This window comes from Selaginella moellendorffii, unplaced genomic scaffold, assembly GCF_000143415.4.
Source record: "Selaginella moellendorffii unplaced genomic scaffold, v1.0 SELMOscaffold_97, whole genome shotgun sequence".
Classification (NCBI taxonomy): Eukaryota; Viridiplantae; Streptophyta; class Lycopodiopsida; order Selaginellales; family Selaginellaceae; genus Selaginella; species Selaginella moellendorffii.
The window spans coordinates 130,862-155,879 of NW_003314358.1; the positions used below are offsets into that span (position 1 = coordinate 130,862).

The 25,018-nt window shown below is 48.1% G+C and overlaps 5 protein-coding genes and 2 long non-coding RNA genes across 7 annotated transcripts; 3 read left to right on the forward strand and 4 right to left on the reverse strand.

The window, feature by feature from the left end:
• Positions 1 to 1,385: 1,385 nt before the first annotated feature.
• On the reverse strand, positions 1,386 to 2,435 carry LOC112342023. The gene is made up of 5 exons (XR_002990806.1): positions 2,390 to 2,435; positions 2,241 to 2,337; positions 2,121 to 2,168; positions 1,774 to 2,054; positions 1,386 to 1,712 (listed from the first exon to the last, which is right to left on the reverse strand). It is a non-coding gene; the product is annotated as an uncharacterized LOC112342023 (long non-coding RNA).
• Positions 2,436 to 3,471: 1,036 nt separating this feature from the next.
• Positions 3,472 to 5,453, forward strand: LOC9651103. The gene is made up of 8 exons (XR_002990805.1): positions 3,472 to 3,988; positions 4,053 to 4,076; positions 4,129 to 4,290; positions 4,357 to 4,454; positions 4,535 to 4,658; positions 4,712 to 4,889; positions 4,962 to 5,111; positions 5,173 to 5,453. It is a non-coding gene; the product is annotated as an uncharacterized LOC9651103 (long non-coding RNA).
• Positions 5,454 to 5,765: 312 nt separating this feature from the next.
• LOC9650724 lies at positions 5,766 to 6,521 on the forward strand. The gene is made up of 4 exons (XM_024663170.1): positions 5,766 to 6,176; positions 6,239 to 6,305; positions 6,360 to 6,444; positions 6,479 to 6,521. Exons 1-4 carry the CDS (start codon positions 5,766 to 5,768, stop codon positions 6,519 to 6,521), a joined length of 606 nt encoding a protein of 201 aa, XP_024518938.1.
• A 2,196-nt stretch (positions 6,522 to 8,717) lies between these two features.
• On the reverse strand, positions 8,718 to 13,188 carry LOC9650725 (boron transporter 1). The gene is made up of 14 exons (XM_024663157.1): positions 13,051 to 13,188; positions 12,412 to 12,932; positions 11,840 to 12,310; positions 11,518 to 11,777; positions 11,373 to 11,455; positions 11,125 to 11,317; positions 10,935 to 11,073; positions 10,718 to 10,883; positions 10,492 to 10,658; positions 10,165 to 10,434; positions 9,974 to 10,111; positions 9,595 to 9,917; positions 9,245 to 9,515; positions 8,718 to 9,180 (listed from the first exon to the last, which is right to left on the reverse strand). Exons 4-14 carry the CDS (start codon positions 11,619 to 11,621, stop codon positions 8,935 to 8,937), a joined length of 2,100 nt encoding a protein of 699 aa, XP_024518925.1. The 5' UTR covers positions 11,622 to 11,777; positions 11,840 to 12,310; positions 12,412 to 12,932; positions 13,051 to 13,188; the 3' UTR covers positions 8,718 to 8,934.
• A 1,239-nt stretch (positions 13,189 to 14,427) lies between these two features.
• Positions 14,428 to 16,459, forward strand: LOC112342027 (pentatricopeptide repeat-containing protein At2g13600-like). The gene is made up of 4 exons (XM_024663171.1): positions 14,428 to 14,504; positions 14,675 to 14,699; positions 14,824 to 16,391; positions 16,456 to 16,459. The coding sequence occupies exons 1-4, from the start codon at positions 14,428 to 14,430 to the stop codon at positions 16,457 to 16,459; spliced, it is 1,674 nt and encodes a 557-aa protein (XP_024518939.1).
• Positions 16,456 to 18,660, reverse strand: LOC9651104 (pentatricopeptide repeat-containing protein At4g02750). The gene has a single exon (XM_024663172.1). The coding sequence runs from the start codon at positions 18,658 to 18,660 to the stop codon at positions 16,456 to 16,458; it is 2,205 nt and encodes a 734-aa protein (XP_024518940.1).
• A 2,043-nt stretch (positions 18,661 to 20,703) lies between these two features.
• On the reverse strand, positions 20,704 to 22,383 carry LOC112342028 (pentatricopeptide repeat-containing protein At4g02750-like). Its single transcript, XM_024663173.1, has one exon. The coding sequence runs from the start codon at positions 22,381 to 22,383 to the stop codon at positions 20,704 to 20,706; it is 1,680 nt and encodes a 559-aa protein (XP_024518941.1).
• Positions 22,384 to 25,018: the final 2,635 nt, after the last annotated feature.

A 25,018-nucleotide genomic window follows, 5' to 3' on the forward strand; every position in this document is an offset into this window, starting at 1 on the left:
CAATGATGGAAGCTCGGGAGCAAAAGATGGTGGTGTGGGAGGTAAAGAATCACATTCTATTGTGTTTAAGTTATAATAAATTTTCAAAAATTAAATAAAATAAATAAAATTTATTATTTTCTAACTTAATTACTTAAAGAAATGAAATACTTAAAGAAATGAAAACTTCACTATATTATCAACAATAACACTAAAACTCCATTACCAAACATTTTAAATAGACAATAAACTATAAAGGTTATAACATAAAACTATATCATAATACTTAATTAAAAATCTAATTAAAAATACTTGAACATTCCTATATATAAGAAATAAATAATTTACAAATTTTAAGAGTATTAAATTAAACTTTTCTCACAATCATCTTTAGCTTTTAAGTAGAATTTTTTGAGTAGAAGATTTGCAACATTATATTGTGTTTCACAACATGCAATGAAATGCTCAAACTTGATTCTGTCCCAATCACCCATGCTAATGCTAACCCTTTCAACAAAAGAGTGTCTCATCCTTAAAATGATGTTAGTGATATCCATAATAACTTGGAACACAGCCTCCTCATTCACTCATTACTTATTGGTACTAGAATGCTCTCATTTCCTATATTCTAATAGAAAGTGTTCACTACCTTTGGGATACCTAAGAAGTGTTCTATACTAACCATAATGATTGGTCCATAAGTAAGCATCAGCTTTTGATTATAAAAGCCTCTAGCACATATTGCCATCCAAAGAGAAAGTACAGTATATCTAGAAGGGAGTGAGTTCCACCATGCAAATTAACCAAAATGAAATGGTGGTGCAACTGATGCTAGAATTACCACCAATGTCTTTTGATGACTTGTAATGAACAACTTCAAATCAAAAGATACATTCTTTCTTACTTTTTTTGTCATGACATACATTTCAGTGTAACAAAATTTGGTCTAAAAAATCACCACTAGAAATGTCACCACCATTTACTGGTGGTGCTTGTATATTTCCCAAGAATATTTAACTGGGTGTTGAAGCAGCGATGACATCAACAGAAAAATGATGGACCTGAAAATATAGTAACACAGAAATACCACCATTATTACAAGCAGTTTGTGTGCCCAGTGTTTCCAACACTATAAACTTGGCAATGCCTCTGTGTCATACAATCTTACTACTCCACTCCACTCTCATTCAATAAGAATCTATTCAAAAGAAAGAGTGGAAGACACACTCAATTCCAAGTATGATACTTTATAGTTTGCTTCATGAGACAAATGGTTCATTACAACCATCCAAGCCATTTCCTCATTGTTTGTACTCAATTTTTTTCTTATGCTTGCCTGCAGAAAGAAAGAAGTTCCATCCTTTTCCTTCCAACAAAATTAAAGTTCATAGCTCTGACTGTCTATATATTGGCCTCCTCAAAGAACGATTGACTGATGGTAAAAACTGTAGCCTGTGCGATAATACAAGCTAAAAGACATGGAAGTTTGATCTCTTCTCAGGAAGAACACAGTGACTTGATCCTGGAGCCCGCATGGGAGGCAAAATTTGGAAGTATGGAGCGTATGGAGCTCATGCATTTTGCAAGATTCTGCAGGTGTGCCTTCTGGTCGTGACCCAGGGTCCTGGACTTTGCTGCTCAAACGTTGGCCTGCTCGGAAGCTCGACTTGGTCGGTGGTAATGCAGGTTCACAGTCTGAGAGGCGAGACGTCCATGTAATCCTCGAGCGCCAGCTTCAAAAGAAGAATTTAAGGACTTTAGTACTCGAGGCAAGAGCGAGATGGAAGGACTCACTTCACAGCGCGTTCGGGAACGGTAAGATCACCAAGCTGACCATAAAAGCCCAGCTGGGGAGCTGCTGGCTACACAAGCGTGGCAGCCAATGCGTTCTCGGCGAGCGACAGAGAACCATCGTTGTCTGCAGCTCTACAACTTGGACGAGCGCCTTGAGCCCCGTGGTCACGCCACAGCATCATGGAGCTTGTGCTTCACATCCCCGTTGTGAGCGTGAACATCCAGCGGAATGACTAAGGCTGCTTGTACCATCACTGGACTCTTGCCGCGGTTATGAGCTCCTGCAAGAACATCACGAAAACAATTACAACCCCTCTGATCGAATCACTGCTAAGGGGCTGGCGTACCTGCAGTTTTTGCTCAATGAACGAGTTTGAGGAGTTTACTAGCGTGTCCTGGGAGCAATACACACAAGAAGTAGCTCAAAACGCGAATACAAAACACCACAGAACTAGAGAGGGAAGAACCTTATATATGTTCGTCGTGTGCTAGCAATGCAAAGCATTCACGCTGCCTGCTTGCAACAAAAAGAGAAAAAGGTGATCCTGCGGTTTCCTTCACAGCCTGCCCAAGGAAGAGATTTGCACCATGGAACAAACAAATCGAAATATCTTACAAGTGGAGCTTGGAAGCGCCTCGCTTATCTCGAATCCGGCAGTGTATCGCCCTGGGCGCCAAACCCTAGTTTGACGGGCTTGACGGGCTCAACGGTCATGCGTCACCCGTCAGCCATTGACTATATAGTCAACTCTTCCTTTGCCCTTGACAAAAATGTACACGGCGAGGAGGAGGATGATGGCTCTCGACTTGCTCACGGTGGAAGAACAGCGGCAATTCCAATCCTACATCCACGCGCGACTTGTTCTCGAGATCGAGATCGCTGTCGCCAGGGCCGGAGCTGGAGTTCTCGGACACGTACACGCACAGGAGCTGGAACGAGAGCTGGCGGCGATGGAGGTGATAGAAGAACGAGCGCGAGAGGCGGTGCGGATGCGCGCGATGGAGGCGCGGGCGCGACTGGCAGCGGCGGCGATGGAGGTAGCGGCAGCCATCGAGGTGTGGGATCGAGACATGGAGGCGCGGAGGCGGCGACGCGACGAGCTGGCAGCCGAGACGATCGAGCTTGCGGCATTGGAAGCGTGGGAGCGAGACGCGGCACAAAGGCGCGAGCTGGCGGCCATGGAAGCGGCAGCCATCGAGGTGTGGGATCGAGACATGGAGGCGCGGAGGCGGCGGCGCGACGAGCTGGCGGCCGAGACGATCGAGCTTGCGGCATTGGAAGCGTGGGAGCGAGACGCGGGACAAAGGCGCGAGCAGGCGGCCATGGAAGCGGCGGCGCGGGCGGCAATGGAAGCGCCACTGAGCGAGATGGCGGCGGCGATGGAGCGCGAGCTGGGGCCGATGACGTGCGAGCTGGAGCCGATGGCGATGGAGCGCGAGCTGGATCAAGCGCTAGCGCTCGAGGTGGCGAACTTAAGCGGGCTGTCCAAAGCGATGGAAGCGCCTGTCGCAGGAGGAGGAGGGATGGAGCAGCACTGCAATTTGGATTGTTCCATGGAGCTTGGCAGTGTCGATGACTTTATCTCCAATGTCTAGCCTATTCCAAGATTCTTTCAATTCGTATTTGCTTTTCCGCTCATCCTTGCCGCTAGGGTTTGCGCCTTGGCGTCCTTGGCGATCGCAAAGATTTCTTCTTCTTCCTGCCAATGCAGGTCTCGATCGATCGGAGTGTCGCCGGCGCCAGCGATCAGAGATCGCGGAGCGCTGGAGGAGGTCGCGGAGCGCAGGAGGAGATCGGGAGGAGATCGCTGAGCGCCGAGCGCTGGAGGTGTGATATTTCGCCACTGCGGAGCAATCTGGGAAGGATCGCCATGGCTTGTTGGTTAGGGTCGTGGTTCTTGGAATTCCCGGCGGCACGGTCGTCCGGAACGCTTTCTTCCAGCGCCAGCAGCAGCAGCCTGGTCAGGATCGAATGGAAGTCGACGAATGTATTGCCCGAGGTAGGTACTGTGATCACAGGCGGTGGAACGTATTTGTCTTGCAGGAGCTCATAACGCTGTCTCACCGCTCACTCGCGGCTCACTCGCGGTCCCTGTCTGGAAACTCACGCTGGCTGCCGAGTTTAGCGTCTCGTTCGTGCTTCTGTGCCGTGCTATGGCGTGGGAGAAAGCCACCACGTCACGGAGCTTGGAGCCGGAAGAAGTGAGAAGTTGATGTAAGCTTTCAATCCATCCATTCCAGCTCGAGCGAGTGCTAAAGTTTCCTATGTTTTTTCGCAGGTGGATTACGATCGCGAGGGTACTGTGAGTATCTATAGCCATCCCATGAAAGCTTGATTGTTTCTTGGCCAAAAAGTTTTTCACAGGCAAGGTGGTATAGTGTTGTCCGATTCGCTTGCCCTGGAAACCTGTACTGGAAGATTTAACCATGCAGAGGGGGAGGCATGGAAACACTGCCCCTTTATCCCCTACGAGAGCGCGCTCTTCGCCGAGCTGTTGAAGCACCTGAACGCAGCTGGTACTTTTGTTTGTTAGGTCCTGGCGCTATCAGAGCTTTTTCTACCTTCGAATTTATCATCTACAGGCTTAATGCGTGGTTGTGGACTGGCATTTCTTACGCGAATGACGTTGCAGCTGGGACTCCAAGACGTCTAGGCAGTCCGAATGCTTGGTCACATCGTGGTATGGCAAGATCAAGGTTCTTTGTATCTCTTCCGTTCCCAGGAAATCATTTGTTTATACACGTTCATTCCTGATCGCAGTTCTCTTACTTTGATCGGAGTGTTGCTGCTCAACAGAAACTTGCACAAGCGCTCCTCTTGGAATGCCACCTTCAAACGGAGTCATCCTGCAGTCTCGAAGAGCCTAGCAACGATGAAACACCAGGTCAGTCCATGTTCGTCATTCTTGCGAGGCTAACTCAAAACGAATGTTTGCAGATTAACTGTAAAGGCGGCAAAGTCAGTCACCAATAACAACGAAAGCTGGGGCAGCATTACGGTAACTTACAATCAGCGTACAAGGAGATTGGAATCGCCACTTCGGTTTCAGCCAGCATCATCTCGGGTACATGGCCTTTCCAAACTGAAAAACGCTGAGAATGACATACAATTCCAGGTAAGAGACCAGGTATTGAATCAAGCAGAGACTGTAAGAGGTTGCTAGCTCTTTGCTCCTTCTCTTCCACAGGTAGCAAGTATGGACATTCTTTACAGGATCAAAAACACTGGTGTCAAATTTGCCGAAGTGTATCGAGGCTGCGTCGGTGCCATGCCAGTCATCAAGGGAATTAGAGAAGCTTCTGTTTGCCGGCAGTTCGCTCTTTAGCCGAAGATTCAAGTACGTGAAAGCCTTTTGCTCGTTTTCCGTTGTCCGTCCTCACAAACTTTCCTTGCCGCAGGGTTCTGGAGGACGTGCATGCCGCACTCTTCCAGTTCGTCTATCTCCTGGCCTGTGCTCGTGCCGAGCTTTCGACTTGGCGCTCTCTCCTGGGCAGCAGACGGCATTCTATGGAAGTAGTCCCACGCGCGCTGGACTGGGTGAAGGCGCGGATCCTTGTGTCAAGGACACTGTGTTCTTCCACTCCATCGGCTCAACTTCTTAGGCGTATCATGGTGTTTTCAGAAAAGAGATCCTCTCTCAAATAACGAAGGACCGGCTCGACAGTATGCTGATATCAAAGAATTCCATGAGATTCTATCTAGAAAACCTCTATGGCATAGGAGACATTCCCCCGCCTTGGGCATTTGCGGTGAGTATGACATTCCAACACAAGCTGTCCCTTATGGGTAAAGCCTTTGCATGGACGAGCTGGAAGTTCTCGTAGCAGCCAATGCCCATTACAGTTGTGGAGTAAACACTGCGCAGATTGACGCGGCATCGGCATATGCCCGCTCCGGGAATATGCTTGGGACAGTACGGAAAGGGCAAGGACAAGGGATATCCGTACATAGTGGCATATATAAAGCAGGTAGCAATAGGTAGGGAATAGAGATGGTGCGATGGGCAGCTGGGTGGAATCCGGCGGTGGGCGCTCGCCTCACCCATTTCTTCCGCAGCAATCTGGGAAGGCGCGTCATGTCTCTTGTCCGCCTCCTCTTCGATCGCCATGGCTTGGAGGTTGAGGAGGATGGGATCGTGGATCATCCCACAGAGTCGTGGTTCTTGGACGACGCGGGGTGGATCCATGGCGGCACGGTCTCGGAGCTCAAGTGTAGCATCTGGAGCGCGGTCATCTTCCACATATTGCACGCTCCGGTGCCCGATGCCGTCTTGCGTCTCTTCATCGCCAACGCTTATTTCTTCCAGCGCCAGCAGCAGGATCCTCCCACCGATGGGCGCCAGGATTTGCCACTTTGCTCCGAGTTCCTGTGCTGCAACTACGTCTTGTCCAAGCTGGACGAGGTGAGTGAGTGTTTTGGAACTTCATCTTGTTTGATTTCTTTTGCCTTCTACTATCCATCCAGTTGATGGCCGCGGATGCTACGACGACTGAGTGGGAGGATCAAGAGGAGACACTGGCGCGTCTAACACGTAAGTTTTGGAGAGTCGGATTCTTCTTTTCTTGAGAGTTAACCTTTTATCCAGGATCTGCGAGCGTGATGGCTCGTTTTTTTCATGGCAAAACACCCCAAGGCGACTTACTGGATCTTTTGGACGTGACCAAGATCTTGCTGGAGCTTGTCTACTGCTGGGTGCTGCTTCAGCTCGGGCGCAACCGGCAGTCCCTCGTTTGGCTCGCGCTACTAGAGGCCCAAGCTCTGGTCGGCACCGCCACCGCTGGTGGCCAAGGACAACAAGTGGAGAAGCTTTTCTTGTTTCTCCTGGACAACTTCGATTACGAGTCTCGGCCAGATCACGCTAGCTTAGCGAGGCTGAGACAAATCCACGACAGCTTGAGCAGCAGCCTGGTCAGGATCGAATGGAAGTCGACGAATGTATTGCCTGGTGCCCTCCAGATGCTCGAGGTACTGTGAGTCCATCAGAGGTGGTGTCCAAACTCTTTTTTTCTCTGTCCTTGCAGGAGCTCATAGCTGCGCATGATACGATTGGTGATGATCACGTATACGGTAATCATGGTCACTTCGCCCACTGGTTTCGAGACCACTCGCGGTCCTACAATCGCTCCCGCCGGTGGAAGCGAGCCTTCTACCCCGTCGACGCGAGCGAGCTCCTCGGCCGCCTCGTCCACACCTGGATGAGGACCAAGAGAGGTGCCACGGACCACGCGCGGCTCCAGTCCCTGAGTTGCTCCACGAGCAAGGATTTCGTGGAGCACGTCAAGCAGACACTGGAAAGTAACGTCGCGGAGGAGAAGCGCAATCTTCATCACGCGGCTGCCGCGGTTTTTGGCCCCGAGCTTAGCGTCTCGTTCTTGCTGCTGTGCCGTGCGGTGGCGTGGGACGAATCCACCACCTCACAGATGTTGGACGCGGAAGAGCTGGGGAGTATCAATGGTAAGCCGATCGTCCAAGTTGATGAGCGCTCAGTGGATACGGTGGTGAAGTTGATGGTTAACGTAAGTTTTGCATACGTTCCAGGTGTTGACTTTCAGAGCGAGTGCTAAAGTTTTCGTTGTTTTCTCGCAGGTGGTGCTCGGGGATTTCCTGGATGAGGCTCACGATCGCGAGACTTGGATCCGGGACTGTGAGTATCCATATCCATCCCAGGAAAGTTTGATTGAATTCTGGTCTTCTTTCACAGGCAAGGTGCTGCTCAAGAAGCGTTGTCCGCTTCGCTTGCCCTGGAAACCTGCGGCGAGCGTCCATTTTCTGGAAGATGTGACCATGGAGAGGTGGAGGGAGATGGACGCTTGGATCCGATCTCCTGGCACACTGAGTGAGCTGGGAATGGCGAGCTACGAGCAAGCTCTCCAGGCGATGAGGGACGCGATCTTCTGGGACGGAAGTGTTGTGGATAAAGCCAGCCAGGGGTTCGTGACGAGGATTTGCAAGCTGCTGGAAGCAAAGGAAGATCAGGTCTACGAGCTGATAGAGATCTACACTGATGAAAGGTTCCAGAAGGCTAACAGTGAGCCGGCGGCGGCGAGCAAGACGAGAGGCAGGGGATCCATGGCCGAGTTTGCGGTGGTCGCGAATGCTCACCCCGTGGTAATGGGTCTCCTGTCCACGCGGCAGCGCTGTCACATGTTTATGCGGTCGGGGTGCCCGTTGCAAGGGGGACAAGCCATCACCAAGGTGGATTGCATGATGATTGAGTACGCGAGGCTTCGCGCTGAGCAACGGTTTGACACTACTCACATTGGCTATGCTTGTTACCATGATAACAAGAAGAAATCTTGCATATTCTGCTGAAAGTGATTGATCACAATAAGAATGTGCCCCCTCCCCCTTCTCTAAACTTTATCAAAGAGCTCCCAATCCATCCAAGTCCATCAACTTACGGTGCAACCATTATGGACGCTGCTACGAGCTCATTCTATCCAGGAAAGGTGGCGTAAGAAACCTGGGCATATGCTGTGACTGTAGCATACTAACGCACGCTTTCCCTTTGGGGCATATTATCGAGTGGATCTCGTAACTGGGAGTTCTGGAGCATCATACTTGCTTAGTAGGCTGGCTATCAAACACATATTTGGTAATGCTCAAGATGTTGTGGAGTACACTCTGTGGAGCACCACCGGTAATATTCCCGCTCTGGGAATATGCGGACCAGTGGAGTGCCGGATTCGAGATTCTTGGCGCCGTGGAGGCTTTTGGTTTCTTCGTGTGTTCTTCATGGAGATCTTGGAGCAGAACAGCTCGGCATTGCGGTAAATCTCGAGCCTTTGTACTCATCCATCTTGACCACGCCGTACAGGTGGGTTCTCAATCCGTACATATTGTCTTAAACTGGAAACTTTATTCATTTGAAATATTTGCCGACTATTTTACAAAAAGCTTTGAATTTTCTATCAACACAGATTTACTCAATGCATGATCGATCTTGGTTAAAGAGACGAACTTTATCATATTTAGAGATCGTCAGTTGACAATCAAACGTTTCAGATCGAGCATCTGGAGGAGCTGGATCTCTCTTTTAACAACATTTCTGGGACATTTTTTCGGAAGGGTTGTGCTGCTGCTGCACGCCTTATTCGCAGCCAAGGCTAGAAATCTAAATTGCCAGAAGCGAAGCAGGATGCTGGTGATAACTTACAAGCTTAAGAGCCGGGAGAGGAGCTGTCTGGTATCATTCGTAATGGACTGTACTGGTGCTTGAATTCCACACGGCTTCTCGTGGTGACCGCATCCAGGACCTCTGCGTCGCTGGTACCTACACGCTTCGGCGAAGAGCGCGCTCTCACAGGCGATAAAGGTAGCGGTGATCCTCCTCCTTCCATCCGGAGTGGCGATCTCATCACATCCTGCCGTGGTGATCTCAAAACTTCCATCGTGGATTCGGCTTCCTGTACGTCGAAAAACGAAGAAAAAATGTAATTAGCACCAGGAAGATCACGAAGTCAAGCTTACTCTCATTGCGCTGTTGTATGGCATTGCGGGGGCCTCTTCGTACTCGGCGGCGTCCAGCTCTTGCAAGTGGTGTGCCTTGAAGAACTTTGGTAGAACGTATTGGCGAATCGGCACCAGGAGCATGATGAGCAAGGGGAACAGGACACCGGCAATTGGGATCCACGTAATCCCAAAGCAGGCCAGGAGATATACGAACTGGAACAGTGTGAAGATAATTATCGTCTTGAATGGGACTGTCTCCACGAACGCGGCATGCACGTCCTCCAGGACTCTGACAGGGAATGTTTGTGGATGTTAGAATCGCTACGAAAGGAAAAGAAACGAAAAAGAGAGAAAAGGGTTTTACGTACTTGAATCTGCGGCTGGGTGCGGTGAAGAGCAGCAAGATCCTCTCCCAGAACTGGTTTCCTGGCAAGCTCTCTATCGCCATGACGGCAAAGTAGCCCCATAAAACTGAAGTTGGGATTTTCTTGATCAGTGGCATGGCACCGACGCAGCCTCCAACAAGCAAAGACTGTAAAAGGTTGCTAACTCGTTGCTCTTTCACTTCCACGGGGAGCAAGTCATCGACGTCCTTTTCCGGGTCGAAAACGCTAGTGTCAACTGGCAGTCCTGACAATACCGAGTCTGCCGAAGTGTATTGAGAAGTTTCTTCTTTCAGTTCTTTCAATACCTAGAATTAAGAGCTTATGTCATTGGCAACGTTTTCAGTTTGAAAAGGCCACGTACCCGAGATGATGCTGGCTGAAACCGAAGTGGTGACTCCATCTCCTTGTACGCAGATTGTAAGTTACCGTAAAGCTGTCCCAGAGTTTCGTTGTTATTGATGCTCGACTTTGCCGTCTTTACTAGCTTATCGCGGTTAATCTGCAAGCATTCGCTTTGAGTTAGCCTCGCAAGAATGACGAACTTGGGCCGACCTGGTGTTTTAGCGTTGCTAGGCTCTTCGTGTGCATGGGAGACTGCGGAATGACTCCATTCGAAGGTGGTATTCCAAGCAGGCCACAGATAATAACCATTCCACCTAGCAGTAGCAGATCATAGTGGTAAGAAGAGGGCTTGCGCAAGTTGAATTCCTTCTGTTGAGCCAGCTGGGAAGCAACACTGTGATCAAAATAATAGAGCACTGCGATCATGGTTGCTGGAATGAACGCGCCTATGATGTATAAAATAGGAACATCCCGCATTTCCTGGGTACGGAGAATCAGATAAGTAAGCCAGAAAAGTCAAGCAAAACTACAACGAACCTTGATCACTGTCCAATTTGCCATAGCACGATGTGACCAAGGATTCGGACTGTATAGACGTCTTGGAATCCCAGCTGGAGTGTCATTCGCGGCGGCATAAGAAATGCCAGTCCACACGAGAACCATGAGCGGAAGTCCATAGTCAGCTATTAAACCACGCATCCAGCCTGTAAGATGGTAAATCCGAAATTAGAAATGCTGAAGGCTTCATTTTCTAAGAGCGTACCAGCACCATAGCGCCAGGACCTTGCCTTCCTGCTTTTCAATCCTGTAAGCAGCAGACCGAACGAAAGTACCAAGCCAAACATGCCATTTGAAAAGCGCCAGGGCGTGCTGAACTCTTGCAACGAAGGATCGTCTCGCTTGGGTATACGAAACTCCCCGACAATACCCTGTAACACCGAGTTGTTTTTTAGTAGAATACCTCGCTGAAACGTACTTGCCTTGATTGCTTGCTGCATGAAAAGGCCTGCAATGAGCATTCCAAAGAGTTCTCCGGCAATTCTCGTAAACCTGTTGATGATAGAACAAGCCCCCAAGATTGCTAAGAGAAACAGCAAAATTGCAACCCAAACGCAGACCCTGCCAACACGAACTGCATCAGTAAAGCTCAAAAATTCGATATACTCTTACCATCCCGTCCAGGCCAAGAAAAGCTTGGGGCCTAGATCGTCCCTGTTCTTTGCAAAGTCATACATAAACGTATACATAATGACTGTTGGTTCTGCAACTCCAAGGATGAGTAAAGGTTGGCCTCCAATGATCGAGTGTAGGAGCCCACAGAGAGAAGTGGATGCAAGAGTTTGCACGGCAGTTAAGATTCCATCTGAAAGCGTGGCGAAAAGAGGTGTCAAAAGATGTCATGAAATCCAAAAACTAACTTGTATCTCTATCGAGTTGCTCTCCAAAAGATATTACTGGAATGGCCGAAGCGAAAAAGATGTATGTCGTGGGAGCAAATATTCTGGAAAGCAAAAAATTGCGAAACGCTCACATCAATCAACTCAAGACTACAATGGAGCAAACCTGTAGCCAGCATTCCAGCCGCCAATCCAGTCCTGCCTGTAACATTTTATACGCCCCTTGACGTCGTTTAAAATTCCTCGGAAAGGAACGAATGTCTCTTCCATTTTGAAGCAAAAGGTGGTGATGATGGTATCGGGAAGTCAAGAAAATGAAGAAGAAGAGGAGGCTTATCAGATGCAGGCTACGGGCAAAACTGGATTGGTTCTGTTAGCGCCCCCATTCTCTTATTCGTATCTCGGAGAAAATTAAGTTAGAACTCGCTGCACGAAGATCAGGAAAAAAGTGAAAGAACCATTATGAATAAGGAATCAGAACCATGTACCTTGATATTGTGAAGTATATCTTTTGCCCCTTATTCCAAATCTCGACGCAGCGATGCACAGTGCTCCAAAAGGTGGAACTTCGTACATCTTGTTGGTGTCGTTGCAAGAAGCTCTGAAAGCTCGAGCAGCAGCATGGAGCAACAGTAGCAACCCGGTAGGGAGCAACGAAAAGAAGCTTTAGCGATCCATGACTTTGATGGACGATATTATACGCTCCAGAGAAAAATTAGTTCCCCTCTCCATGGTAAACACGTTGAAAAGAAATTGGGATCTGAGCAGCGACTTGGCACTTAGCGCATCATCACCCCCATGTTGATCTCTGGAGCAGCAATCGCGACGACTTTGCTGGTGTGCTTATTTTACGGGATCCGCGATGCCCAGTGAAGCTTCTCCGAGGCTTTTACTTCGCAGGAATTCATATAGTAATTCTGTGGAAGAGTAGCAACGACGCATGGAGCTCTGGCATGGAGCTGGAAGAACAAAAAAAAAAGAAAAGAAAAGAAAAACAGAGAGAAACACGGAGTGATCAAAAAACGAGAAAAAAGACGCGGATGGCAAATCAATAACATACCTGTGATTGATGATCGGTGATCTCTCTCTCTCTTCCTTCTGCCACGGTTTATTCGGAGTGAATGCCTCTCTGTGTTGTAAACAGCTGGCAATGAAAACCAAGTGCTACCAGACCGCTGGTCGAGCCTTTAACTCCCAAAAGCCACTCTTTGGTAGGGGTTTACATACTTACATGGCGGCTTCTTTCTTTCTTCTCGGGAGGACGAAGAACAAATATTATGGCCTCCTCCGGAGTTGATCCAAGCGGAACGCTCGCTAGTCGCTTTTAGCGAGGCATCCTGGAAAGAAAGAAGAAAACCACGGCTTAGCGAGAGATTGCCATTGCCGGACCGAGGACCGAGGACCCCCTCGATACAAATGCGATCTGCGGAGAGAAGCTCTAGCGCTCTAGCGAGGCATCGCGAATGGCATCGACGGTCGCAGAGCTTAGCGCGCGGCCATAATCATCGACGGAGGCATCCGATGGAGCAAGAAAGATCGATGAGAGCTAGCGCGCCATATCCCGTGACGCCAGTCTTGATCCTGCGGGGCAAGAAAGGGACCTAGATCAGGGCGCGATTCGCAATGCCGGGCGATATTTCGAGAATGCCAGCGCTGGACAAGAGATTTGGGAGGGAGTGCGCTGCGATCCAGCAAATACCTCGATCGATCGATCAAACACACTGCCGCTCGCCGCGCAGTCGATCAAGGAGAGAACAAGAAGAAGCAAGGAACACAGAGCGCTCAAGTAGGCGCTACAGGACAAGGTCACGCTAAGCAGTGCTCCTTAACCTCCGGTAAAAGCTAGAAACGGCCATAGAACCCTGAACCTCGCCAGAATATGCTTCAATCCGACAGAATATCCTGCGCACTTGACGGAGAAGAACATTCCGAGCATCGTGGGTTTTCATTAACTAACTGAAAGTGGAGGATAAAAGAATCTTACCATTTTGAGTGCTGTAAAAATCTAAGGTGATAAGACCGTGTAAATAACAGGAATGGGAACAATAGCTGGGATATTTGAATCTGTCTGTCTCATGCTTCTTGGTTGACACTGCTAGACCTTGTAAACAGTATATGAATGAATCATAGCTGAATGAACGATAGCCATGATCGAAGCATAATTTACGTCATATATATTGCAATTAAGATGAGAGTATTTACAATAGCAAAGTCAACTAACACTCTCATGAATGCTCATACCTGATACCAAAGCTTGTGTGTAAATCTTGGACGTGCTAGGCAGCAACTATGTCGTTAGTGCACGAGCCTATGATCCTCTATGATCCTCTTTGCCCCCCAACAACCTATCGTAGTAGCATGCGCGCCCTAATTTCCGCACCCCCTAATTCTCGTAGATGGTTCGCTGGGAGCTCTCTTTCTTAGAGATCCCATGGAGCAAAGCAAGTCCATATTCGTCCGGAAATAAAGAAAATAAGCTAGAAAACAAATACAATATTACATTTTCTAATAGTAAATAATTTACTAACAAAAAGAAATACGTATAGCCTAGATCCCTAGGACAGAAAAGCCGAGAAAAATGGTGGCGAGTTGCAAACAAAAGGACCCTTGCGCCTGTAAGGCTGAATTCCTGACGAGAGACGCAAGCCTAAACAAGGACTAGTCTCGGGAGGCCAACTGGCGGGTGGGGTTAGGGCACGCGCCACGTAAGCATGCACTTGGGAGCGTGGTCGTCATGTTTGCGCCATTCGTGTCTTTCCGCCTCGGGAAATAATGCGCGAAAACACAGTGGCTCTTGTCTTGGAAAGGGGGTGATTGCTCAATAATGGGTCTAGCACTTTAGATCCCCTTTTTTTCTTTCTTTCTTTCCAAATTCCCAAGCTCCAACCAAACTTTCGTCCTTGTCTTTGTGCATCTGAATCTGGGTGGCGGACTACGCGTTCTTTTGCAGTGTGGCCAGCCATGCAAGAACTAGAATATGTATAGGCGCTGGCTCGCAGGAATCGAACCCCCACCCCATTTTAAACGGGAAGATTTTGGCGCGAAAAAAGCCCTAAATTGGTCTTAGGTTGGGGCAATGGCGAGGCGCTGGCGATGGATATTTCGATCGATCCGGGAGGCGCTGGCTAAAATTTCGATCGCTCCTCAATCCAGGTAACTCGGTGGCCTTGATTGGGATGCGCATTTGAGCTGGCCTTCTCTGGCGAGCAAAATCACAGGCGCTACTACTGGAGATTCCAGAACAATAGACAAAGCTGCGCTGGACGTACGCCTTGTTTTTTATTTTCTTCTTCTCTGAGTCGTGAAGTGATGGAACTCGACAGCTTGAGGATTCCGCATTTATCCCAGGTAAGCTGAGCTTGCTTGAAATCTAGAACTAAGACTAATGATCCTAAAACTCTTCCAAATTGTCACAGGGGGGCATTTTTTTTTTCTCGAATGAATGGCTGCTCTAGTCCTGGACAGCCACCAGGTACAATCCTATGCAGCGCTTATCCGCCACTGTAGCGGCCACAGCGTCACGGAAGCCAGGAGAATCCACGGACTTATCTCCGCAGCTGGTTACGACCAGGACAGGTTCCTGAGAAATCTTCTGATAGAGATGTACGGGCGATGCAAGCTTCTCGAAGAGGCGCTGCTCGTGTTCCAAGGAATCCGGTCTCCGAACCAGTTCTCCTACAACTTGCTACTGGCGGCATTCGCCCACAACGGGGAATTGCTCCAGGTACAGAAACTCTTCGACGACTTGCCCGCTCGGGACGTGGTCTCGTGGAATCTGGTGCTCACAGCCTCGGTCCAGCGGCAGCATAACCAGGAAGTTTTCGGCTACTACAGGAAGATGAGGCTCGAAGGATTTCGCTGCGACGAGATCACGTTTGTGACGATCCTCGCGGCCTGTACGAGTGTGGCGTTTCTATCCCAGGGACAGCTTGTCCATGCTCAGATCATCGACGCCGGCCTGGAGCTTCACGTCTTGGTTGCAACAGCGCTGGTTCACATGTACGGGAGATGCTTAGAGGTGGATCGAGCGGTGCGAGTTTTCGAAGGCATGGCCGAGAAGGACTTGGTGTCCTGGACGACGATGGTGGCTGTGTTTGCCGACACTGGGAATGTCCAGGAAGCTTGGAAGACGTTTAACCGGATGCCACAGAGGAACGTAGTATCCTGGACGACAATGCTAGTTGCTTATGCGGAGAACGGACACTTGGAACGGGCAAAGTATCTCTTCGACAGGTTTCCTCAGCGGGACGTGATCGCATGGAACGCAATGGTGACGGCTTACGTTAATGGGGGTGTTCTAGACGGGGCAAGGTCGGTTTTTGATGAGATGGTGGAGAGAAGCAAGGCAACTTGGAACGTCATGCTCACGGGATATGCCCAGGGAGGGCATGCCTTGGAGGCCTGGGAGCTCTTCAGGAAGATGGACTTGGAAGGTTTCCAGCCGGACAAGATAAGCTTCGTGTGTGTGCTCGAGAGCTTGCCCGGGGATTCAGCAGAAGCAGGGATCGTTCACCGTGAAGCGCTGGAAACAGGTGACATTTCGGAGGTTTCAGTAGCGACTGCGCTCGTTCATATGTATGGCAAGTGCGGGAACCTGAGACGAGCGCGGGTGGTGTTTGAGGAGATGAAGAATCGCAGCCTCCTGTCGTGGAACGCCATGCTCACGGCGTATGCCCGCAACGGGCATGTCAGCAGCATGGTTGGATTCCTGAGCGAGATGAGCAACGGTGGCGTGGAGCTCAACGCTGTGACTTTTATCAGCGTTCTTGCGGGCTTTAGCCACAGAGGCCTGCTCAAAGACGGCCACCGCAACTTCATCTCGATCGTTGCCGACTATGGAATCATGCCGATACTGGATCACTACATCTGCATGGTCGATTTGCTCGGAAGAGCTGGACAGGTCGAGGAAGCCAAGGAGCTGATTGAAAACATGCCGTTTGATGCCGACTCCGCTACATGGACTGCTCTCTTGAGCGCTTCCAGGATTCACAAAAACGGATCAAACGACACTGCGGCTGCTGCTCCTGAGAAGCTCATCGAGTGCCATCCTCAAATCTCCGGGCCTTACGTGCTGCTGTCAAACATCTACGAGAGCCCGTCAAAGCTAGCAGCACGAGGCTAGAACATCGTCCGAGTTTGCAGCTTCGACGTTGGTGTTGGACAGCATCACGCATGCCGCGGCTCGAAACTCCGGGCTCATCTCCACGAGCCGCTCGGCTGCTCGCTGGCCGCATTCGGCACTGGCGTTCCTCCGGCAGGCCCCCAGCAAAGTCATCCACGCGATGTCGTCTGGCTCAAACGGCATGGTATTGATGAGCTCCTCCGCTTCCCGGAGCTTCCCACGCCTGCAAAGAGCGTCGACTACGCAGACAAAGTGATCCTTCTTTGGAGCGATCCCAAAGTCCTGCTGCATCGACAAGAAGAAGAACCAAGCCTCGGACGCGGCCGCAGCACTGGCGGTGTGGCTACACGCAGAGAGAACATTGACGAAAGTTATGCTGGTAACGTCCACTCCCTCGAGCTTCATGGCTTGGAACAGCTCCAGTGCCTCTCGGCCATGACCATTCGCAGCGTAAGCTCCGATCATCGAGTTCCAAGTCACTTCGTTCGGCCGGGGCATGGTATCAAACACACTCCGGGCCGTGGGAAGAGCTCCACATTCGCTATACATGGACAGGAGCGCGCTGGCCACCACAGTGTTGCAGCCGAGGCCGGTCTCTACAGCTTCGACGTGGATCCTCTTTCCTTCGGCAAGCAGTGACAGGCTTCCACACGCGTTCAAGGCCGTGGAGAAGGAGCTCTCGTCCGGAAGGAAGCCATCCAAGTCCATCAACTTGAACACCTCCACAGCTTCTCTCTGGCAGCCATTGTGGACGAAGCAAGTAGCCATCATGTTCCACACGACGGCGCTGCGAACCGGGAGGCTGTCAAACATCCGCTTGGTCTGCTCGATCTCGCCTCTCAAGCTGTGAGCCTGCATCACCACCGTGTACACGACCAAGTCGAGTTCCGGCATGGCTTCCAAGACGTCCCGCGACTCCTCGAGCAGTCCCTTTTGAGCGAAGCCGTAAGCCAGAGCTGCCCAAGAGAGAGCATCACAGCCGGGCATCCTCTCCAGCACCGCTCTCGCCAAGTCGAAGAGCTCGGCTCGAGCACAAACCGTGATCAGGCTCGTCCAGCACACGACGTCTCTCCTGGGCATTCGATCGAAGACCATCTTCGCGTCACCGGCCTGGTGCTCGTTCTGCGCGTAGGCCGCGAGCATCACAGTCCAGCAGACACTGTCGTGGCTGGGCATCTTCCAGAACGCATCCTTGACGCTCCGGCCATCGCTCTCCTCGCTCCCTGGAAACGTTTGCAGCAGCAAAGTCCAGGACACTAGATCACGACCAGACGGCATTCGATGGAAGTAGCCTCGCGCGCGCTCCAGATCGCCGGACTGAGTGAAAGCTCGGATCATCGTGTTCCAAGTCACCGTGTTCTTCCCCTCCATCGACTCAAACAGCTTCGCAGCGTCTTGATAATGTCCGTTTTGCGCATAGGCGTTTATCATGGTGTTCCGAGAGAATAGATCCTCGCAAGCCATTCTCTCAAACAAGAGCTTCGCACTGCGAATATCCCCGGACATGGCATATACCGCTACGGCAACATTCCAAGATACCACATCCTTGTCCGGCATCTCATCGAATATATTTTTTACCTGGGAAGTTTTACCGGCTCGACAATATGCTGACATTAAAGAGTTCCACGAGATTCTATCCAGGAGAGGGGTCTTGTAGAAAACTTCTATGGCGTAGGAAACATGCCCGGCCTGGGCATATGCCGTGATTATGGCATTCCAACACACAGAGTCTCTACTGGGCATATCATCGAAAAGAGACCTTGCATCTACCAGCTGGGAGTTCTGGCAGTATCCAAGGATCATCACAGTTGTGGAGTAAACACTGTGAAGCGCCATCTTGTGGAAGATTGACGCCGCGTCGACAATATGCCCACTATGGGCATTTGCTGAAACGAGAAATGACCACGAGTGGAGGTTTTTCTGGCGAATGTGGTCGAATGCGGCAGATGCCAAGGCGATGCTGCCGGTGCTTGCGTACATCTTGACGAGAAAGTTCCCAAGTATAGTGCCGGTGTCGAGATTCTTGGCTCGGATCTCCGCGTGGAGACGCTGGCCGTCGTGGAGGCATTTGGATCGGCAGCAGTCGCGGAGGAGCTGTGAGTAGTGGTGGTGGTCTTCCTTGCTGGACGACGCGAGAGCATCGTTTAGGCGGGCTAGGGATGAATTAGGCGATCTTGGAAAAACCATGCATGATGCAAGGGTTAGAACTTAAAGATATTAACTTTGTGGAAAAATGAATGATCTCGATCGCTCTATCCCAGCACGATCAAGATCAGCAGCACAAGAATGCGCTGGCTTGCAAGAAGGAAGGCAACTCCACGCACAGATTTCATCGCAGGGACCAGCTGTTGCTAAATCTGCTGATGGCAGGATCGATCTGGCTCAGTATATCTTTGAAAGAATGCCGCTGATTCTTGGCATATGCCCAGAACGGGTATTTTCTACGGGCAGAGATTCTCTCCACTCAGGGATGCCGTGTCATGGAATTTGATGATCCAGGCATGAAGGAGTTGAGCCCATTGCAGTGACTTTTAGCAGCGTTTTCATGCCTGCAAGCCTCTTGGACACACACTTCCATTTCGAGGCTCTCGATCGAGGTTGTGTCCAATTCGCTTGTTTTCCTGTGAGAAACCTTGTCTCGTGGAGCTCCATGGTTGCTGTGTGGGTATAGTAGTGAAAGTTTGGCCGTGTTCCAAGCAATGGACTTGGAAGGCATGGCACCAAACGATGAGTATCATATCTGCAGCATGTAGTCACGGGGACTCCTGGTATGTATAGGGATGGATTATTTAGAGTATCACTCCTTGCATTTAAGTGACTTGAGGATCATCCAACACTCAACATATTTGGTGATGCAAGCTTTGTCAAGAGCTTTATGGTATAGAGTACCCAGAAAGATTGGAGGGTGACCAGTCAATAAATGTGATCATGATTTTATCATATGTAACTGTGGAATTACATATAAACTCGTGTTTAAAACAACTGTTATACTCAACTATTTATATTGAACATATTTAGATATAAGGGTGATGTATTTAGTATCTCTAGCCACACATTAAATATTAAGAAGCTCAAAGGGATTGATAATTCGACAATGAATATTTATAAAGATAATATAGAAAATTAACTATAATTAAGGTTTGAGTATTTTCTGTTTAAAAACATTTTAAAAGATTTTATGCATACAAATAATTTTGTCTTCTAAATTTAAAAGGTAAATTAAACTATTTAATTTACCATTTAAATTTTTTTAAATGAAGTTAAAATTATAAGAATAAAATTTATTGAAATTATCAATATTATGAATTTTTGATAAATCACTATTAAATATTTTAAGAGAAATTAAATTTTTACAAAAAACTTTAATGAAAATAATATTTAGGATTAGTATTTATTTAAAGTAATTATGTCTATTTTATATGAAATTTTACATTTTATTGACTAATAATAAAACCAAATAATAATGGACAAATAAAACCATTATAATTAAAAGTATATCACCAGTGAAATAGTAGAATGTAGAATGTGTCCAGCATTGCAATTGTGATTGAGAAATAAAATTATTAACATTTGTAAATTATTTAATACTAGATTATTTATATTCACTAACAAAAGAATTAAAATGTTTAATAATATCATTTATAATATTTTATAATTATTACTCATAATAATATATTTTTTAAGTTAAAATTGAAAAACTATTATTATTCACTATTGCAATTTATGTAATCACTATTAGGGTTATTAATTGCTTCATTGTAATGACAGTGCAATATTGGAAAATATAAAAAATACTTTATATCACATTATAATTTTCAAAGAGGAAATACCATACCACATGTAAATTAAAGTTAATTGAAACCCATAACCAAGCTATAAAAGAGTTTTGAACAATATTATAATACAATATTAATTAAATATGTAGAAAAAATTATTATATTTTACTAGCATAATCAGATAAAAAATAAAATTTATAATACTTATAGTTACATATCACAATTGAAATCATTATTATCAATAAAGTTATGCATTTTTGAAATTGAAGAAAATAATCTTAATTTCTATATGAATGGCTACACTTTGTAAATGTTTTAAGAAATATAATAATAAATCATTTATTTATTTATTTTATAATAATTTATACTTTACAATGATGATGTTTCAAAAAAAATTTGTTTTTATAAGAAACTGTGTTTCAATTATGTTCTTGCAAAAACTCAGAACAGTGTCTCAAGAGTGCTGGATGATCCTCAAGTCACTTAAATCCAAGGAGTAGGACGCAGCTATTTCCTTGGCTTCCTCCACCTTTCCCGTCCTTCCAAGCAAATCTGCCAAGCATGCAAAATGATCCAGCCCTGGCTGAATCCCATAGTCCTGGAACATCCTCACGAAGTAGAGCCTGCCATCTTCCAGCAGTCCCCCGTGACTACACGCTGAGATGATACTCACAAAAGTTACCTCGTTCGGTGCCATGCCTTCCAAGTCCATTTCTTGGAACACGGCCAGACTCTCGCTGCTATACCCACACTGGGCATATCCCGCAACCATGGAGCTCCACGAGACAACGTTCCTCACAGGCATTTTCTTGAAAACACCCGCAACACTCTGGAACGCTCCACAGCTCCGGTACGCGTCCATGAGCGAATTGGACACAACAGTGTCAAGCTCGATCGAGAGCCCGGAAATGGAGCTGTGGATCTTCCTTGTGTCTGAGAGGCTTGCAGCGTCAGCGCAGGCATGAAAAACGCTGCTCAAAGTCACTGTATTGGGTTCCACTCCTTCATGCTGCATTCTCTGGAAGATTTGCAAAGCCGAATTACAATGCCCATTGCGAGCATATGTGGTTATCATTGCCGTCCAGGCAACTACATCTCTATTATCAATGCTATCAAAGACAATCCGTGCTTCCAACACTCCACTGTGTTTGCCATAGCAATCCACCAGCGCTGTTTTCACTTCCATGGCTTGAAATGCCTCGTTGCCTCCCTGGACGGCGCTCTCATGCACACTCCTTACCTCCTCCAAACTCGAGCACGCCTCGATCGCGCTCACGAAGGTGATGGCATCGGCGGAAGAAGTATCGCCTTCCAGATCCATGGCGCACAGCAGGAGAATCGCATGCTTGGATCTGCCACTGCGATTGCATGCCGAGACGATTGCGTTCCAGATCGTAGTGTTTCTATAGGGAGTGCCATGGAAGAGATTTAGAGCTAGTGGTAGATTGCCATTGTCGGCGAGTGCCGTGATCATCGTCGCGGCGGCCACCACATCCCTGGCATCGTCCCGGAGAGAATCGAAGATCTCTTGGGCTTGGCGAGGTCTGCCGAGCCGACCATACATCTTCATCAGCTCGTTCGCCACGTGTTGGCAGCCCACGTCGCTCCCACCGTCGCGGGCAACGGCGTGCATGAGATCCGCCATCGCCAAGCTCGAGCAGCAGCTTAGCACTGGTGCGATGGCGAATCTATCGGGTTTGATGCCGTCGAGATCCATCAGTACGAACAGTTGGAAGGCACGATCACCATTGCCGGCTCTTGCTTGCGCCTGGATCATCGAGTTCCATGACACGGCATCCCTTAACGGCATCTTGTCAAAGAGAACCTCTGCCTTTTCAAGATGCCCATTATGGGCATATGCGACGAACATGATGTTCCAAGAGAAAACGTTCCTCCGCGGCATTTTCTCAAAGATGTATTGAGCCAGATCCATCCTGCCATAGTCGCTGTACATCTTGATCAGGAGATTTAGCAGCAGCTGGTCCCTGCGAAGGATGTGGCACTGTGAAATCTGTGCGTGGAGTTGCCTTCCTTCTTGTAAGCCAGCGCATTCTTGAAGAGCTGCAATTAGGAGCTTCTTTTGCTGCTGCCAATCTTGATCGTGCTGGAAAATCCTGGCTGGGACGACGTGCATGATCTAAAGCGATCGAGATCATTATATCTTGGCTGTGTAAACTATCACCACTACAGTACTACCGACCATCTATAACTGCGATCCATCCATGCGATGCCAGCGGTCACGATAGGGAGGACGTCTACGTGCCAAATTCGCTGATTTACGCCTACGGCCGCCTCCACAGCGCCATCGTGGAGCAGGGAGTCTTCGATCGATGCAAAATCTCGTCTCTGACGATGATCTCGGTGTAGAACGCGATGCTGCTGGAGGCGCTGGCGATCCACCGCGCCATGGACGTGGAGGGCGACGAGATCACGGTGGTGAGCGCGCTGGATGCCTCGTCTACGATGTTCTCGCGGATGACCCAGTGAAACTGCCGTGGGCAAGAGGCGCTGGATCCACACGCTGTTGATCGAGTTGGGGCTGCTGCTCGATCGGTCAAACACCACAACCACCACCACCACCACCACCACCACCCTGTCGTCAACGTAAGGCCTGTGTTGTTGCATGATCGAGAGGACTGACTGCTCTTAAGGCGCTATGATGATGATGATGATGATGATCGTATCTTGCTTCCATCGTCTAATCCGCGAAGTTGTCCTCGGCAAAGATATATGAGATGGCAAGTGGATGTCCGCAGCATTGCCTCCGCATCTGCCTCTATTCGCCAGAAGAGCCTCCACTCGTGGTCATTCCTCGTTGCAGCAAATGCCCAGAGCGGGCATATTTCCGATACTGCGTCAAAGATGGCCCTTCACAGCGTCTACTTTATAACTGTCATGATCCTTGGCTACTGCCAAACTCTCAGCTTGTCCATTCACGGGCTCTTTCTGATCATATGCCCAGTAAAGACAGCGTGTGGTTGAATGCCATAATCTCAGCCTATGCCCGGGTCGGGCATGTTTGCTACAAGCAGCGTGTGGAGCACTGAGATGGTAAAAGTCCGGGACGACACACGCGACTCTGGGGCCGTCTCGATCGATCCGGGACAAGAGCTCCGCGAGTGGATCCTCCATTCGGAAGATGGCCTGGGAGAAGGCGGCCTGTGCGTCGAAGTTCTTCTCATCGAAGCCATTGGAAAGTCACACGTCCATAGAGATGAACTCGAAGCGAATGTCGTGGCCATTATTCACAGGATTGTCCTCGCTCTTCCAGGATTGCTGCAAGGTTTCGTGGATGCTATCAGCGTTGATGACTCCGAGGAGCGCAAGCTTGCGGGCGAGATAGATGATTGGAACGACATGTCCCTGTGCTAGAAGTGGGATAAGAACAACGTGAAGTTTCGAGAGAGAGCCCATGGATGATGATTAGACCAAGAAACAAAAAAGAAACTTTTCAAAGAGGAAGTTTTGAGGGATCGTTTGAGTTACCAGCACTTATGGGCTGAATTGGGCATTGTTGTTTCTTTTACGTCTTGCCTTTCATTATTTCTGATTTGCAATAGGAACCATATAGTCCAGTATTGGGGTAATGTTTAGTGGTGAGAATTCTACGTTGTGGCTTGAACGAAAACTGACTACTCTGAATCAACAATTGAATTTATTACTAGAGCTATAAAGATTTTATTTGATTTAAGATAGATTTGAGTTTATATAATTCCCTTTAAAAACCTTTAAGGTTTTTAAAACCTTTAAGCTCAATTTAGGTAGTCTTTTAGCAAAATTCAATTTGCTTGGTTGCTTCGTTTGTTGAAGATTGTGTAGATCAAATTCCTCGCACTCTGAGTGATGAGTGGAAGTCCTGTCAAAAACTATCAGTTTGCATTGAGGCACTAGCGTTAACGTCCCCTCGATCTTTACATCAAAGTATCTGATGGTCAACTCTCGCGTTTTAGGGTTGGGCTTGTCCTGGTCAAAGTATCCCAGTGGAAACCACCACTGGCAGGGATACTCTATGTTGCCCCACAACTGGAACTTGTAATACCGGAGGTTGGATCGAATAATTGCTTTCGTGACAAGAGTGTCTTTGGAAAGTTGGCCAACTTTAAAAGGTTTTTGATAGTCCACCTTTCGAGGATTGATGTATTTCAACTCAAACTCCTCCACGGGCATTTGGGCATTGTCTTTGCCATAGAAACTCACAATTGTAGACACCTCAAATCCAGAGAGAGGTTTGACAAGGATGAATCTCAGCTTGGTGAGCTTGAATCTTGCTTCTCGACCTGTTTTACCCAAAAACTTCCACTCTCCATCTTGGTCCTCTTTCCCAAATACTTCACACTCTAAATTGTTGGTGTTGGAAGACAATAAAATCTTCTCCACTTTCATTACCCTTGGGAGTTCTACAACTAATTCTTTGCTATGAGCCATGAGAATCCTATCAAACCCTAATTCTTGGAACTCTTATATAGAAGTTCCACAAAAGGTAGCTGCTTTGTGAGAGGTTCCAAAAAAGACGTCAATCTTTCTTTTTAATCCAAAATATAAAAAATTAACTCTTTTTGCAATTTAAACCCTTTATATTGATCCTTTGAGATATACACAATATTAACTCTGGCACCATCTTGAGAGTTTGTAAATATGCTTGCATGAAATGAAAGTCCAGAACTGAAGACAATAAAATGAAAGTTAGACAACTTACTTGGCAAAGCTCTTGAAATGCTTGCCTCTGCCGAAAATAGTCACTCATGCGTGTGAGATGATTTAAAGACTGT